This window comes from Camelus dromedarius, chromosome 9 (assembly GCF_036321535.1).
Source record: "Camelus dromedarius isolate mCamDro1 chromosome 9, mCamDro1.pat, whole genome shotgun sequence".
Classification (NCBI taxonomy): Eukaryota; Metazoa; Chordata; class Mammalia; order Artiodactyla; family Camelidae; genus Camelus; species Camelus dromedarius.
In genome coordinates this window covers 2,141,986-2,159,787 of record NC_087444.1, presented here as the reverse complement: position 1 = coordinate 2,159,787, position 17,802 = coordinate 2,141,986, and the positions used below count along the sequence as shown (strand labels likewise).

General features: G+C 40.2%; 1 protein-coding gene across 3 annotated transcripts in view; it reads right to left on the bottom strand.

Annotated features, from left to right (window-relative positions):
* BTBD8 (BTB domain containing 8) overlaps positions 1–15,089 on the bottom strand; it is a 74,392-nt gene extending 59,303 nt beyond the window's left edge. The window contains exons 1-3 of one of the 3 annotated variants that reach the window (XM_031457586.2): positions 14,918–15,089; positions 9,334–9,528; positions 745–980 (exon numbers count right to left, since the gene is read on the bottom strand). In XM_031457586.2, the coding sequence (XP_031313446.2) occupies positions 745–980; positions 9,334–9,528; positions 14,918–15,066 (580 nt within the window). In that variant the 5' untranslated portion in view covers positions 15,067–15,089. Of the gene's footprint in view, positions 1–739; positions 981–9,333; positions 9,529–14,917 lie in introns of those variants that run through there. The other 2 variants (XM_064488709.1, XM_031457587.2) reach the window with 2 other exon arrangements.
* Between the last annotated feature and the right edge of the window lie 2,713 nt (positions 15,090–17,802).

Below are 17,802 nucleotides of genomic sequence, written 5' to 3'. Positions count from 1 at the left end.
CTCCACACAGCCTCGTGGGGCCTGGGGGTTGGGAACCGGTGCTGAGATGCTCTGTGAGTAATGAACAGCCCATTCTCTGATCCCAGGGCCTGGAGTCTCCTGTTAGAACAACGACTATATCTATATCCCCAACATCCTTCTTCCCCCAGTTCACAGCAACTCACAGCCCGCAACCCTCTGACATCCACTTCTACAGACAAGCTAGAGGTCATATTTATTGTAGTATTTAAGTCATTTCTGAACCATTTAACATGGGTAAAACTATGCTACCTAACATTTTTATTAGGTTCCTGTCATTTTAAAATGTGTCATGACAAAAGTTTCAGTAATTTGTATCATGACAAAATGTAATGGTGATTTTTGTGTTGCATGGTGTTTCTTAAGGAATGCACAAACGGTGTTATAACAGAATTGATTCTATAGTCTGCCGAAGCTTTCACTGGTGTAGATTACAGTAAGGATGACAACACATGGAGGCTCAAAGGAGAACTGTGGATTATGAGTGTGTTTATTAATAACAACCCCATCTCTGCTTGCTCAGGAGAGCTGGGAGTTCACCATGTCATTATCTCCATTTACCCATAAATTATTTACTTTCATTTATTTTTTTACACTTAACTTTCACTTACTTTTATTTCATTTACTTATAAAAAATGATCATTAGAGTTGAATTTTGAAGTATGTTTTTCTCTAATTGTATCAGGGCTATAAAATTTCATAAAAATCCACAAAAAAATACCTCACCAGTGGAAGTTAAATTGTCTTCTTTGTCGCTGATATCTTCTGGAATTTCATGCTTCAGCAGAGAACAATCCGATGATCTTTTACCTAAGAACTCTACAGATGACCTTCCATCATTGTCAGTACACTTTCCAATACTGAAGTCACATTTCTTTTGTGGTACTCCACTCTCCAGTATCTTTTCCCTAAGAATTTCCTCTTCATAGTTTTTTATGTTTCTGCTTGATGAGTACACAATCCTAAAAGTCAAAATGTAAAATATTAATAAAAATAACGTAGGTGATTCTTAAAAGCTACTTTCCCAACATGCTACTTTCATATGTAATAGCTATATAGTTTTAAACCCTTTTTAATCTGGACTAACTGGAGAAAGGGCAATCTAAAATGGCAGAAAGTTTGAAAAGCAGTCTATAAATAATTTTAATGTGAAAAATGAATATATAATGGCAACAAATTAGATAACCTAAATGAAATGGACAATTCTTAGGAAGGATACACACTACCAAACTTGATCTCAGAAGAAACAGAGTATCTAAATAGATAAATTCAAGAGAAGAGATTGAATTAGTAATCAAAAACTTCCCACAAAGAAAAACTCAGGACCACGTGGTTTCATTGGTGAACTCTACTAAATGTTTAAAGAATTAATGCAAACCCTTCACAAACTTTTCCAAATAATAGAAGATGGATGCTTTTCAGCTCATTCTCTGAGATGAGTATTATCCTGATACAAAAGCAGACAAAGACATCACAAGAAAAGAAAACACAGACCAATATTCCTTATTAATATAGAGGAAAAATCCTCAACAAAATAATAGCAAAGGAATCCAGTAACATATAAAAATTATACACCATGACCAACTGGGCTTTATTTCATGAATTCAAGGGTATTTAAACAAATGAAAATCAATGTTATGATGTACCATATGCTATAGTCTGAATGTTTGTATCCCCTCAAAATTCATATGTTGAAATCTAATGCCCAATGTGATGGTATTAGCAGGTGGAGACCTTTGAGAGGTGCTCGGGTGAAGCCCTCATGAGTTGGATTAGTGCCCTTACGAAAAGAAGCTCCAAAGAGATCCCTCTCCTCCTCCCACCGTGTGCGGGAACAGTGAGAGGTCAGCAGTCTGCGACCTAGAACAGGGCCTTCACCAGAACCCTGCCATGCTGGCACTCTGACCTTTGACTTCCAGCTCCAGACCCATGAGAAATAGATTTCTGTGGTTTATAAGCCACTCAGTCTGCAGTGTTTTGTCATAGCAGCCCGAATGGACTAAGACACCAATGTCAATAAGAGAAAACCCACATGATCATCTTAATCAATGCAGAAAAAGCATCTGACAAAATCCAGCACCCTGTCATAATAAAGCGCTCAACCAAGTAGGAAGAGAGGGAAGCATCCTCAGTCTGACAAAGGATCTCTGTGAAAAACCCACAGCTAACATTACACTTCACAGTGAAAGACTGGAAGCTTTCCTCCTAAGATCACCAAGGACGTCTGTCTGCTCTTACCACTTCTAGTCAACATTTAACTGGAGGTTCTAGGCAGGGCAATTAAGCAAGAAAAAGAAATAAGCTAGATTGGAAAGGAATAAGTTAAGCTATCTTCATTTACAAATGACAAACTTGTATACAGAAAATCCCTGGAAATGCACCCTAAAACAATTTGCTAAACAAGTTCTGCAAGGTTGCAAAATACAAAATCAGTGTGCAAAACTCAATTCTGTTTCTACACACTAGCAAGGAACAATCCAAAACGAAATTAGAAAATAACTCAATTTACAACAGCGTCAAGAAAATAAAATACTTAGGAATGTATTCACAAAAAGTACAAGACTGCATGCTGAAAGCTACAAAATAAAAGCAATTAAATAACTGGAAACACATTACAGATGACTTACTGTTGTTAAAACAGCAATACTCTGAATTAATCTACAGACTCAGTGCAGCACCTACCAAAACTTGGCTCCTTTTCCATAGAAACTGGCAAGCCAATCTCAAATTCAAATCGAAACGCAAGGAACCCGGAATAGCCAAAACAATCTTTAGAAAAAACAGAGTTGGAGGATTCACACTTCCCAAATTCTAAGCCTCCTATGAAGCTGAAGTCATCAACACTGTGTGGTACTGGCATAAGGACAGACATACAGATCAGCGGAAGAGAACTGAGTGTCTAGAATATACGCGTAAGGGCAACTGATTTTTGACAAGGGTGTTGTGATATTGTTATTCATAAAGTGAACTGTATATTGGGTCTTTGCCCACTGTTCTCAGCACATAGCTCCTAAAACCCTTATAATTTCCCATGTAAAAGCTATAGGACATCTTTTCATACAGTACTTAGTTTTGCTCCCAGGCCTTCAAATAGCTCCAGAAGGATAAGGTGAAATGGGTGTCTTTTGCTGTTTGTAACAAGCCCCTTTCAACCAGACCACAGTTTACATTAGTGAGGTCGGTGACTTTTAGAAAGCACCTAAGGATGGGGGCTGGTTACTAGGGGAATCAACCAAGTGGTTAGAAGGTTGGAACTTTCAGCTCTCCCCCACCTCTGCAGAGGGGAGAGGTTGAATTAATCATCAACAAATAATGATTTAATAACTCACAACTACGTAATGAAGCCTCCATGAAAACCCTAAAAGATAGGGTTTAATAAGCCTCTAGGTTGGTGAACATGTGGAGGTACTGGAGCAGTAGTGAACCTAGAGAATGGATGGAAGCTCCACACCCTTTCCCACAAACCTTGCCCTACGCATCACTTCCTGAGCCGTATCTAAAGTCCCTGTATATAAAAATTTTTTCAAAGACTGTATTTCCTACTCTAACTCAAGTACATAGCAAAACACCCTACAGTAAGTAGCAATCTAACAGAATATTTCAAAATCTTTATTGGTTACTTAAAAAGGATGTGTGTTGAAGACACTTACAATGACTGAATTTTATACAGTAAAATCAAAACTCCATCAGAATTTTTACTAATCCCAATATCTTATGTTATAATCCTTTTATACTTTATATTGACATAGACGAATTTCAATACAATCTGCTTTAAAAAGGGGAGGGGTATATCACAAGCACTTTCCATACACAGGACATGAGACGACACACCACTGGGAACGCTCACATCAGTGAGATGATCTAATCACAAGGAGCTTGCATAACCACAGACGTACTAACTAACCTAACACAAAGCAGAGCGCGACTGAGGGCTTAAAACAGCACTGAGAAGTGCCCGGAAGCACAAAGCCATCTTCTCCAACTGCTTTGTTTTCACTCTGAGACAGCTGAGGCTCCAAGAAACCATAAGACAAGACAGTGCTCAGCCAGCAGGCAGACCTCTCTCTGCCTTGCTGTCGCCAAGTCCAGCGCTCCCTCCGCTTCCCGACACTGTCTCCTAGTCAATCGTTTTTCCTAACACTTTTAGTGATGGCATTAATATAATGTTTCCCTTTCTCTAATATATAAAAATTTGACCTATCCAAAGCATCTTCTTCTGAACATGTATTCAATAGCTGAAGAAATGCATGACTTCACTGGGCTGCTACTACGAATAATACTTATTAAAATGTACTCAGTGCTTACATATGCCAGGTCACTGTGCTGAGTGCTTTAAAAGCATTTCATTAACCCTCGCAACAGTCCTATGAGGTAGATGTTGCTATTATGTCCATTTTTCAGGTAAGAAGACGAATGGTAAGGGATTAGTCCGAGTTCGCACGGGTAGAAGTGGCAGGCCTGGCTTGACTACAGAGCCTACTCTTACGACAAGGCCACAACACCACCTACACAAAACACAAAAGTATGCGTTTCAAAATTGACTGTTGGAACTCAATGACGAACCTATGATCTATACTGGGAAATGATAATGATTTTCTAAACTGCACTCACAGTATCTATTTAAATCACAGTATGTCATACTGTTCTTATACACAGAGGAAGCCAAGGTTAGTCAAATTTCTATTTATACTTATTGGAGCTTCATAAAAGAAACTCTGAAATAATAAAAACAAAGCGATCAAGCAACTGTCAGAGCATAAAATGAAGAAAAATATGCCAAATAATTTAATTACCCCAAAAGAATTTCCTGCACCAAAGTCAACATGGTTTTGAATATGGGCAAAAAGTAAGTCAGCAAATAACTAAAGACTGGCACCTAAAAAACACCGACAATTCAGGGCACAGAAACACAAAAATCCAACTGTGATTTCTCATCAAAGTCAAATAGGCCATCGGCACTGGCATTAAGGACAGACATACAGATATGGAATCGAACTGAGAGACCGGAAATAAACCTTAGTGTTCACGTGTGTATTAGGCAGCTCGGGCTGCCGTAACAAAAGCCACAGACTGGTCGCTGAAGCAGCACAAGTTCATTTCCTGCCGTCCTCAAGGCCAGAGAAGCCAGGGTCTAAAACCAGGCTGCCACCGTGGCGGGGTCTGGCAAGAAGTCTCCTCATGGCCTGCAGTCCTCACCTTCTCACTGTATTCTCACATGGCAGAGAGAGAGAGAACAAGCTCTCCGGTATCTCTTCTAGTTGAACTGTTTCCTTTTCTTTTTTTTAATGCAGATACTGGGGACTGAACCTGGGACCTCACGTATGCTAAGCATGCACTCTACCACCGAGCTACATCCCCTCCCCACTGGTGTCTCTTCTTATAAGGGCATTATTTGCACCATGAGATCCCGTCCAAACCTAATTTACCTCCCAAAGGCACAATCTCCAAATTCCATCACATTAGCGGGCAGAGCTTCAACATACTAATCTTGAGGGGAAACAATTCAGTCCATAGCAGTAGGCAACTGACTTTCAACAAGGATATACAGACAATCCAACGGGGAAAGAATAGTCTCTTCAAAAACAGTGCTGGGACAACTAGATATTCATACACAAAAGACTAAAGTTGGTCCCACTCCTTACTATACACAAAAATTAACTCAAAATGGAAAATATTTGCAAATGATGCAACTGACAAGGGCTTAATCTAAAGAATACACAAACAGCTCATACAATTTAATAACAAAAAATAAACACCCCAATCCAAAAATGGGCAGAAGACCTAAACAAGCAATTCTCCAGTGAAGATATACAAACGGTCAACAGGCACATGAAAAAATGCTCAGTATCACTAATTATCAGAGAAATGCAAATCAAAACTACAATGAGGTATCACCTCACACCTATCAGAATGGCCATCATTTAAAAGTCCACAAGCAATAAATGCTAGAGAGGGTGTGGAGAAAAGGCAACCCTCTTACACTGTTGGTGGGAATGCAGTTTGGTGCAGCCGTTACGGAAAACAGTATGAAGATTCCTGAAAAGACTAAAAATAAACTTACCATATGATCCAGCAATCCCACTCCTGGGCATATATCTGGAGGGAACTCTAATTCAAAATGATACATGCACCCCAATGTTCATAGCAGCACAATTTACAATAACCAAGACATGGAAACAACCTAAATGTCCATCAACAGATGACTGGATGAAGAAGCTGTGGTATATTTACACAACGGAATACTACTCAGCCATAAAAAATAATAAAATAATGCCATCTGCAGCAACATGGATGGACCTGGAGATTATCATTCTAAGTGAAGTTAAGCCAGAAAGAGAAAGAAAAATACCGTATGATATCACTTATATGTGGAATCTTAAAAAAAAAAAAAAAAGACAAATGAACTTATTTACAAAACAGAAACAGACTCACAAACGGAAAATAAACTTATGGTTACCAGTGGGGAAAGGGGGTGGGCAAAGATAAATTGGGAGTTTGAAATCTGCAGATACTAACTACCATATATAAAATAGATTAAACACAAGTTTCTACTGTACAGCATGGGGAACTGTATTCAATATCTTGTAGTAACCTATAATGAAAAAGAATATGAAAAGAACATGTATGTACATGTATGACTAAAACATGCTGTACACCAGAAATTAATACATTGTAAACTGACTATATTTCCATAAAAAATTAACTCAAAATGGATCACAGACCTAAATAAGCATAAACCCAAAAAATCCATAGAAGAAAGTATAAGAATAAATCTTCATGACCCTAGATTAGGCAATGGTTTCTTATCTATAATACAAAACCACAAGTGACAAGAGAAAGTTAGATTAACTAGGCTACATCAAAATCTGAAACTTTTGTATTATAAATGATACCATCAAGAAAGTGAAGACAACCTACTGAATGGAAGGAAATATTTGCAAACCATCTGTCTGATAAGAGCCTAATAATCCAGAATACATAAAGATCTTTTATAACTCAATGGCATAAGATAAATAATCCAATGGAAAAATGGACAAAGAACATGAATAGGCAGTTCTCCAAAGCAGATACATAAATAACAAAGCAGCACATGAAAATATGCCTAAACCATTAGCCATCAGCGAAGCACAATGAAGCACAATGAAGCACGAGATACCACTTTGCTCTCACTAGGATGGCTCTAATAAAAGACAGGATAATAGCAATTGTTATGAGATGAGGAGAAACTGAAACCCTCCTATATTGCTGGTAGGAATGTAAAATGGTACAGCATCTTTGGAGAGAGTCTGGCAGTTCCTCAAAAAGTTAAACACAGAATCACCATATATGATCCAGCAATTCCACTCCTAGGTGTATATCCCAGAGAACTGAAAACAGACTCACATAAAAATGTGTATAGGAATGTTCACAGCAGCATTAGTCGTTATACCCCACAGTGGAATCAACGTAATTATCCATCAGCTGATGAACAGATAAACAAAATGTGACACTGCCATACAATGGAATATGATTCGGCAACAAGAAGAAATGAAGTACTGAAACGTGCGGCAACATGGATGAGCCTTGAAAACATTACGTTTAGTGAAATAAGCCAGTCACAGAAGACCGCAAACTGCATGATTCCATTTATGTGAGAGGTCCAGAACAGACACGGAGAGTAGATTAATGTTGCCTAGGGCGGGGGGTGGTGAGGGAACGCAGAGCAACAACTAATGGGTATGGGATTTCTTTTGGGGGTGTTGTAAATGCTCTAAAATTAAATTGTGGTTGTATAACCCTGTGTAAACACTAAAACCACTGGATTGAATCCTTTAAGTGGGTAAATTGTATCTGGGATATGTGAATTATATCTTAATAAAGATTTTTTAAAAACTGGTAATTGGCAAATTTGTAGTACTATACAATGAGATCACTGCCAGTACTGGCTTCAAAACTTAGTTCTACATTTACTTAGCATCATGAAACACTGAAATCAGGATCACTGGCCAGCACATACCCAGCCCTTCACACGGGGCTCTGCCCATAGCAGGACAGAATAAAGACCTGCTGAATAAGTGTGTGTGATGAGTGGTGTGACAGAAGATCACTAAAATGTCTTTAGAACAATACTGGAGAAAGGTAAGAAACTACGCGAGCGCAGGATTTAAATTACAGAAATGAAATACAAATAAATAAGCACTTCAAGATTTACAAACAAAAAAATCTCAGCTAACAATTTTCATGGTGTTTTTTTCTGTGCCAGGCGTTTTACATATGAGGAAACTCCAGACACAGAGGGACGAAGTCTGAGGCACACAGCTACCCAAGGGCAGAGCAGGGAACTTGAATCCACGTGTTCTAGCCCTAGGGTCCATGTTCCTAAATTCTAAAGTGGTAAAGACCTCTCTAACGCCATTTAAATCGGTTTTTTAAAAAAGAAATATAATTTTAAGGAACTACATTAGAAAGTACTTCCCTCCTGGATACATTTAGCAAAAAATGAGTGTCAAATAATTATGCATTTTGTGCAGATAACAATAAAGCATTTAAATGGAATTCTGTTCAATTAGAATAGGGATCAATCTAAACTAGTCTCTCCCATTATTTAGCCAATGACAATTCTCTAAGTCACCAAACATGAGTCCCTCAAATTACTAACAAGTTCAGTGGATGTCCTAGTCAAAAATTTGGACCACACACAAGCCATGAGAATAAAAAGTTACAATCTCATATTTTTATAAACATACATAATTTATTTAAAGCTTTGCATACCAATAATACAGAAGTCAGTATATAGCAATGGTTTTCAACAGGGGGCTATTTTACCCTCCAGAGGACGTTTGGCAACGTCTGGAGACACTGTGGTTGTTACAGCTCGGAGGTGGGGCCCTCGGGAAGGCCAGGGAGAAGTGTCACTGACACCTCGGGGCTGGAGGCCAGGGATGCTGCCGCCAAACCTCCTGAAATGCACAGCACAGCCCCTCACCCCAACAGAAAACTGCCCAACTCAACATGGCAGTGGTGCCAGTGCGGAGAAACCACAGGAGAGAGCAGTTCATTCAGATTACTGGAGGGCACACCATTTCCTCTCTCAGGATCAGCTGAAGTCAGAAATCAGCCTCTCGTAATACTGAGCCTCTGATACCCTAATACCAACACTCAGCCTCCACTATCACTAATTACTAAGATAATATGGAATTTAAAAGATTGGGTTTCTGAGGTTACAAAAGAGACATGAAAATACATGAAATAAACACACACACATATAAGTTTAAAAAATAAACAATTACATACTAGATTTAAATATAAGAGAAAAACAATAAAGAAATCACTTACTGTAAAAATGTTCTAAATTCTGAAGCTTCAAAGTTCTCCACAGCAACAGGTTCATGATTTGTTATGTTATTCATCCGTCCAATTGTATGAAAGTAGAAACTGGGAACCCTTGCTAAAAGGATTGCTTTGTGTGCTTTGAACAAAGCACAACCTACAGAGAAAGTAACATCTGTATGGACTTCTTCTCTTAGAAGCCTATAAGGAATAAAAAGGAACCGTAGTTTAATTAGTGATTCTTAGAAATACATAATACACTCATTTTTATAAAATAAGTTTTAAAAGTAACATGAACTAATAAATACAGAGGTAATAAAATAAAAATAAATTAATATGAAAATGAGTTTGTTCTCAGTTCATTCCAAAGCACCTGTTTAATATTGGCTTAGAATGCAATATTCTAAAATTTATAATGAAAACAAAGGTAATTACACTAAGAGACTACTTTTTCAAAAAATATCTTTTCATTTTAACTCTAATAATAAAGTTTATCTTCTGCTACTTATGTTGACCTTCCTTTAAAATGTACGTACTTTAGATTTATTTGGAAAGAGAACACAAAGTAATATGATCACTGACTACTGAATCAATTTTTTAAAATCTTACTAAAATTGAAGAAAGAAAAGTAAATAGTCAACATCGGCAAACCAGATATGACAATAGACAATCCAGTCTAGAAACTGGTACATTTTGTTTCGACTACTGTTAAATACCAAGTCTGAAATGCAAGCCTGGCTGTCAAGAATGTGACATTTAAGCCCTTTTCCATCCCCCTCCCCCAAACAGAGCTTACCATGCTCTATTCTATTATTAAAGTGATGGCTCATGTGGGGAGCCCATGCAGACCCCTTTACTAATGTGCAGACATAGTACAGTAAAGCCCACACGTGAAGTGATGGAAGAACAGAAATCAGCATCCTAATAGAAACTGTCGTAATCCTTTTTTCTGTGTGGTAACTATGTATCTATACTCTGTAAATACTAAACAGTACTTCATAGCAGTAAAACATTATCATCAGCAAGGTATGTATTCTCAGAGGACTTCTGTATCGCAGGGTACAACTGGTAATCACACTAGTACTCTGTAGGAGTTCTGAGCATGGATAAAGATATCCATTACAGCGAAAGCTCAGAATGTTGCCACTACACTCTGTCCCCCAAGACCAAGTTAATGGCTCCTTCCTCTGATCCCTCGGTACATACTTCCATTACTGCATTTCTGCCATTGCATCATTATTATTTTTATGTATCTTTCTCCCTACCAGACAAGAACACCCCAAAGGCAAAACTTGTTATCTTCAGCACATAGCAAGAGCTCAGTATCTACTTTGTGGAGTTTGTTGTGTTTTACCCTAAACAAAACAGATGCTTCAGAGCACAAAGCTTTCAGATCATCAGAAACAATGAGCAAACAGATGCATTTTAGTCAATATTTTCATCAATAAATTACTTTCATAAGTGATTGTTAAAGTCATGCAAAAATGTACTGGTCTCTCAAACGCTAATAAAAACTCAAAATGTACAGGTACTCAGTTTGTTCCTCCCTCGTGCCCACCACCTCCCATCCCCTACTCCTCCCCCAAGTGAATAAAGCATCATTGCAGCTGGTAGCCACACTGCTGTTACTAGGGAATCGACCTTGTGCGTAATAGATACTCATGAGTATTTGTTAAACAACAAAAAAAGTTAATGTGTTTAAAAAATTGTCAGTATGAAAATATAGTGCTTTTTATTTTATAAAACCACTTGTATCAGTGTATCTTGCACCTGCTACAAGTAACAATATCTGACTCAGACCACTAAAGGGAGGTTATTGGCTCATCTAATAATATACTCTAGAGGAAGGACAGGTTGGAGCAAAGGCTTCATGATGTCAAGGACCAGCTTCTTTCCATCTTATTTCTTTGCCAACTACTGTATTCAACTGTCTAAAGAATTTTAGATGGCAGACTAAACCCAATTCTCACTAAAAATTTATTGAGCGTATACTATTACTAAGCACTGGGAACATGAAGGTGATTAAAACATAGTATCTGCCCTCAAGGAGTTTATAGAAGAGCATGGAGGCCAGGCCTGAAAATTAAAGCGTGTGATATATTCAATAGGACAAATAAGTAAATTTTTCTCAGAGGCAGACGTAAGAGAAGATCTTACAGAGGACATGAAAACCAAATGGAATTTTAAACATTGAGTAAGAGTTGGTCAGGAAAGCAAGGCAAGGTAGCAGAGAGTTCCTGCCTCCATGCTCCTTACTAAGGTACAGGTTGAGTGTGGAGCTGCAAACTGGTCAACAGACTATTGAGAAGTGGCAGGCGAAGCTGCAGGGATAAAGATGAAAAAGAGGCAAAGAGCTTAACTCTATCTTGTGGTTGAAGGGCAATGACTAAATAGTTCAATATGTGAGCAATTTTATTTTTCAAAACATCACCTGTTAGCTGTATAGAAGAGGAATTGGGGGAATGAGATTGAAAGGGAGAAAATGACTGCACAACACAAACGGATGATGTAGCAGGCTTGAGCCAGGGGAGATGGATGGTGACAGAGAACAAATGATGTAGCAGCCTGAGCCAGGGGAGATCAGCGGTGATAGAGAACAAGGGAATCACTTAAAATGTATTTAGGTAATAAATTGGCAGGAGTTGGTGACCGGATGTAGACAGTGAAGGGAAGGGAATAACCTAGGATCTCTCTCCTATTTGGCTTCGACAACTGCGTGCTGGTGATGCCACCAGCTTTTGATCTATGTCTGCTGTGCCAGCGTCCCTCCTAAACTCCAGACATATTTTCAGCTGTCTCCTGGAAATGGCTTCCTGAACATTCACCATACTCCTCCCTTTCGGATGTCCTAAGATTTAGTACCATCTTCTATGCTTCTGTTTCCCTGTGTTTCCACATGTAATCGATCACCAAGCCTATCATTTGCACTTGTGAATCCCTTTCACCTTTTCCATTTTCACTGCCATTATGTATCCCTTGACTATTACAAAATCTCCTAGCTGGTTTCCTTTTTTCCAATTTCTTTCCTCAATTGAAGATCTAATTATGTCAATCCTCTATTTAAAAAAATACCAACGATTTTCCAATGCCTCCAGAATACATTCCAAACTCACCACTGAAGAAAGAGGCCGCTATGGTCAGGTCTCATCCATTCACCCTCATCTGCTGTCATTTTGCCTGCCATACCCACAATCTTCCCCAAATAAAGCTACCAAACTGCATGACCCTGATGCTCTTAGCCACATCTGAATGGACAATGGACTCAGCCAATGTTAGCCATTAGCCACTGTGGTAGTTAAACAAGTGAACTCTAGCAGAAATGTTCTATAATAAACACAGGGCCAACTGATCGCACTCTTAACATAATTCCAAAGAAAATCCAAGGTAGAGTAAGAAAAAGGAACAGGTAAGGAGAAGCAGAAATAAAGGAACAAAGTTATTGGAAGACGAGTTTGCATCACTATTATACTTTAGAGAAGGCAGACTGACTGGGTTCATAGTCTGGGCGTGTGACCTTGGACAAGTCATTTTCATGTCCCTGGAGCCAGATGACAAGGTCCTTATTCTGCCTCTACCACCTCTTCTTTATGTTCAGTTTCCTCATATGTTCAGTGGGAATAACGACAAGTTTTACCTCCCAGGGGAGTAAATAAAACACGTCAGCCCAGCGTCTAGCTGAGAGTAGGATGGCAATAAGTATTAGGTGTTTTTATCACAACTGTCTTGAATAGTGGTCCATTGCTCAATGAGGTCTTACCACACAATCGCTGTGTACCCCAGCTTTCCAACTGCACATCAGATCTGGCTTTCTGACTGCTGAACCTGCTTCCTATTTGTCCTCATTTCTCCACATACCCTAATGCCTCAGGTAACCTAGAGGTGTCTCTTCTTGCTGTTTGAACAATCCAATACATCTTGCTTTCTCAAAATAAATCAAGCCCTTCCAAATCTCTATGCCCTTGTAAAAGCCATTCCCCTTGTTTAGACACCCTCTGACTTTTCCCTTCTTAATCTCTACCTAAAAATTTTAACCGGTACCCAGGAGATCACTCGAGCATCACCCTATAAAGCCTTCCCCAAATCACCCTGGTCTGCATAACTTTTGTTGGGCTATTATCTCTGTCACTAGAGTGTTAGTACAAACACCAATGTCATATCTTATTAATCCTTGATTCTTCAGAACCTAGTACAGTGCTAAGTACATGGTGGGAGCTAGCTTCTTCATTAATATTTGTAGAATAAATCAATAAATGATATTGCTGTCCTTGAAGATTAACTTAGCATAGCTTTTACGGTGGCTGGGTGAGCATATGAAGTTGCCTTGTTAAAAAAACAAAACAAAAACTTTGCTTGTAACAAGAACTTGGGAGTTCAGGATCCTATCTTTAATTGCTGCTAGGATGAGGATAAACTGTTCACCTGCTGTAATTTTAACCTCATTTTATTTATATAAATTAGATGTATTATCTTCCTTAAATTCATGACACTTTCAATGTTCACAATACAGTTAGAAGAATAGAGCCACTGAAGAGGAGCACCTTCTCCTTAGAGATTCACCCTAGCAACAGAACAACTTCACTGTTATCTTTTCCATCTTTTCCATGAATTTCCCCAGTGGTGGAGACAAAGCATCTCTGGTAGATGGACCTAACTTAAGAGAATTTTTTTTTTAACTTTATGAAGTTCAGTTTATAGCTGCTGGAGCCTTAAATGTGGGCGACAGCAAGCACTTTTTAAATGCAGAATGCTGCACAAATGTTCGTTCGTTATGAGTAGAAATTATGTTCAGTGGTTCTCAAAGTATGACAGAGACTTGCAGCATCACCATCACCTGGGACCTTGCAAGAAATGCAAAAATCTCAGGCCCCTCCCAGACCAGCCACCAGAACTATGGTCTGGGCCCCAGGAAATGGAAGCCCTCCAGGTGATTCTGATGAACACTAAAGTTCAAGAATCAATGTCTTGGCGGAAAGGGAAACTAGCTAGGGAGTATTTCTAAGCTTCATTTGCTTTATAAAGTGAGACGACACTCCTGGATTCACCATAGCCTGAGTTAACCTTCACAACAACCCTCCACTTGTTTGAGTCGCAGGGAGCTAGGCGTTGCTGGGGGCTATAGAATGTTCTAGGAGCGAGGAAGCCAGGCTGCAATCAGTAAATGTTTCTATGTAAGCATTTCTGCTACATTGTTTAAGGAGAGCTCAGAAGAAAGAGACCTCCAACTCTCCAGGAATTTGTCCCATTTTTCACTCATTCTATGTAGATGTTCACTTTTCTACCTAACTTGATCTTTTTTCTTAGAATTGTCTTAAGTTTCTTAAAAAAAAAAAGTCGTGTGCGTTTCTCGACCAGGGTCGAGACCCGGCCCGCCCGTGCGAGAGCACCGGGGCGGAGGCTGGTGCGCGCGGGACGCGATGGCAGTTCTGGCTTCCTGCCCGCCTCCGCCGAGCCGCCAGGCGCCGGCGACCGTCCGTCCGTCCGTCAGTCCGAGCAGCCCGAGGCGGCGGAGGGGCGGAGACAGAAGGAGTCGCAGCTGCCGGCGCGGAGGGGCGCCCCAGGGCCGCAGCGCCGCGTTCCCGCCGCCTCCTACCTGAGCAGGTCCCGGCTCAGCTGCTCCGACGCCGTCGCCTTCAGCCGGCGCCGCTCGCACGGACCCCTCCTCTGCACCCCCCTCCCGCGGCCTGCGGGCGACCCCGGGCGTGCCGCGGGGGCGGCGCCGCGCTGCCCACGGCCGGCCATGGGCCTCCGGGGCCAGCGCCGCGGCTCGGCCGCGCGCCGCGGGAAGGACGGGGCGTTTCCGACCAGAAAGCGGCGCTCCGGCCCGAATCCGCCCCCTGAGGAGAAGGCCTCCGCCTCCGCCTGCCTGCGGACGCTCCCTGGCGCCGCCCGGCCGCGGGGGGAGGGGGAGGGAGCAGTCACGTGACCGGGAGCGCGTGCGCAGGCGCGGCAGCTCGGCTTCCCTCCGCCGCCAGGGCCCGGGAGCGAGCGGGCCCTCCGAGTAACCGAGTACCGTCTTCTGGGCTTTCCGGTTGTGCTAACTGTTCACTTTAACAGATGTTTTGAGAGCCAAGTCCAAATCAACCAATATAGCCCTTCAACATCTTGTCTTCCTGGGATGTCAGCGGGTTTTTTTCCCAGGAAAGACAAGTTCACTAGACCTTTCTGCAGCCAGTCACACTTCCTCCCTTATTTGCTTTGGGCAAGCAGAATTCGGGGTGTCAGAGGTCGGGGAAGGACTTAGTAAAATCAGGAGTCACAACTCTCCTGACTCCCCTGCAAAGGGTATATGCAGCGTCTGGAAGATTCCTTCCGCTTGTAATCCAGGAGTGGCTCGTGTAACTGCTCTTGGACTTCAGCTGAGAAATGTCAGTTACATCCCAGCTCTTTGCATATAACACTATAAAATTTATGAGAAGGTGGAAAGGAAGTAAGGCTGTAGGGGAAGAACCTTTAACTGAGCAAGGAAGTGGGTGGATTGATGAACTATAGAATTTTGAATATTTTGGCATGAAGAAAAGAGCTGGAGCGAAATCATTTAAAAAGTCTTGGTGTTTTTTATTTGATTACTTACAAAGGAAGAAGGCTAAGTTGGTCTGCTTCATTCAGAAGCTCTGCACAAAGTAACAAATATGTACTAGTTGCTTGGAAAATATATGGGTCTTGTATCATAAGATTGGCCGAGAAGAAGCCATTTCTTTAAATAATGACGTTAATTATTCAGACACTTTAATTCTGAAAAATATAATGGGTAATCTATGCTTAATTATTCCTATAGAAAAGAGAAATGTCAAAGATAATATAATAGTTAACATTTATTGAGGGCTTTTAATTTTTAATTTTTTTTTTTTTTGAGTAAAGGTAGATTTATTCAGAGAGATACTCTATCCATAGACAGAATGCAGGCTGTTTCAGAAGGTAAGAGAAAGGCCACAAGGAGTGGGGCTTGGGTGCTCAGTTCAAAGTAAAAGTTACACACTGTAGACTGAGTACAGGCCATCCTGCTGAGAAGGGAGAGTGGCCTATTGAGTGACTTTTAAATGAGAAAACTGCTCTGTCTGCTTTCTATGTAGTAACTCAGTTAATCCTCACAACCACCATTTATGTAGGTTCTGTTATGAGCCCAACTGTAGATGAGGAAGTTGAGGCATGAGAGGGTAGGTTACGTGGTCAGGGCCGCACAGCCCAGAAGTGGTGGTCGAGGTCTGAAAACGCTGGCAGTTCAGCACCAGCTGCTTTCCGTTCAAAGTCCTGCCAGATTTGTACCAGGCCCTTGTATCCGCTGGTGAAGGAACAGTTAGGCTACTCTCTGTTGGGAACGGATGGTAGCTGGTCTCCGGCTCATGTAAGTTTAATTCTCCTAAACTACCTTAGGCAGCTTAGGCAGCTAAGGCAGCTAGTGAAGTAATTGAAGGAAAAGTACCCTCTTAAAAAACAAAACCAAAAATAGTGTTAATGATGCTTCACGGTCCACCATCAGAGACTTCTTACTTAAAGCATTATTTCTATTTTAATTAATTTATCTCAGTAGTGGTTTACATCTTAATATGAATGAAAGTATCAAATTTCTATTCCTCAAAGACTTTATGACCAGGAAAACTAGAAAGTCCCGAGAAACTAGTTGCAAGAGCTCTGAAGGTAAACACTGCTAAACCCGTAATTTTGTTTTGGGTTGGCCTTAACTGTGATCCTTATATGTGAAAAATAGGTAAAATTGCCTTGGAAGGCAAAAAACTCTTTCAAGGACTACAATTTTATGAAAAAAGTGATTGTGTTTGATGTATTTTTTTCTTTCTTGAAAAATGTTTTTGTGTGAAACATTTCAAACATACAAAGAAATAGAAAGTTACAATGAACCCCAATATATCCATTATCAAAATTCAGCAATGATCAAGATTTGGGCATATGTGCCATATCAGTTCTTTCCTTTCCTTCCTTCCTCATCTTTTCCTCTTACTTTCTTCCCTTCCTTCTAAAATTTTTAAAAGTAAAGCCCTAGACACTATTTCATCATTTCATTTTACTCTTATGTACTTCAGTTTGCATCTCTAAAAAAACTGTACATTTTCTTACTTAACAACATTACAGAGCCACTAATATTATTCCTTATAAATTGCTAATAATTCATTTATTATGTAGGCCATTGTAAAATTTTCCCAACTGTCCTAAAATGTATACTTCACAGTTGGTTTGTTTGAATCAGTTTTGAATCAGTTTCTGAACAAAATACGAGGTTACATTTGGTTCTTCTGTCTCCTGAGTCTCTTCTAACCTGGAGCAGTTCCCTCTCCTGTGCTTTCCCTCATGACACTGGCATTGTGGGGGAAGCCTGGCCAATTTAAGCTGTAGAGTAGCCCATATTTAAATTTGACTGCCTCCTTGTCGCAGCACTGACTGTGATCATCTACCTCATGTATTTCCTGTAAATGGAAGTTGTTTTTAGACGCTCCATTAGATTCAGGTTCAGTTTTTTTAGAA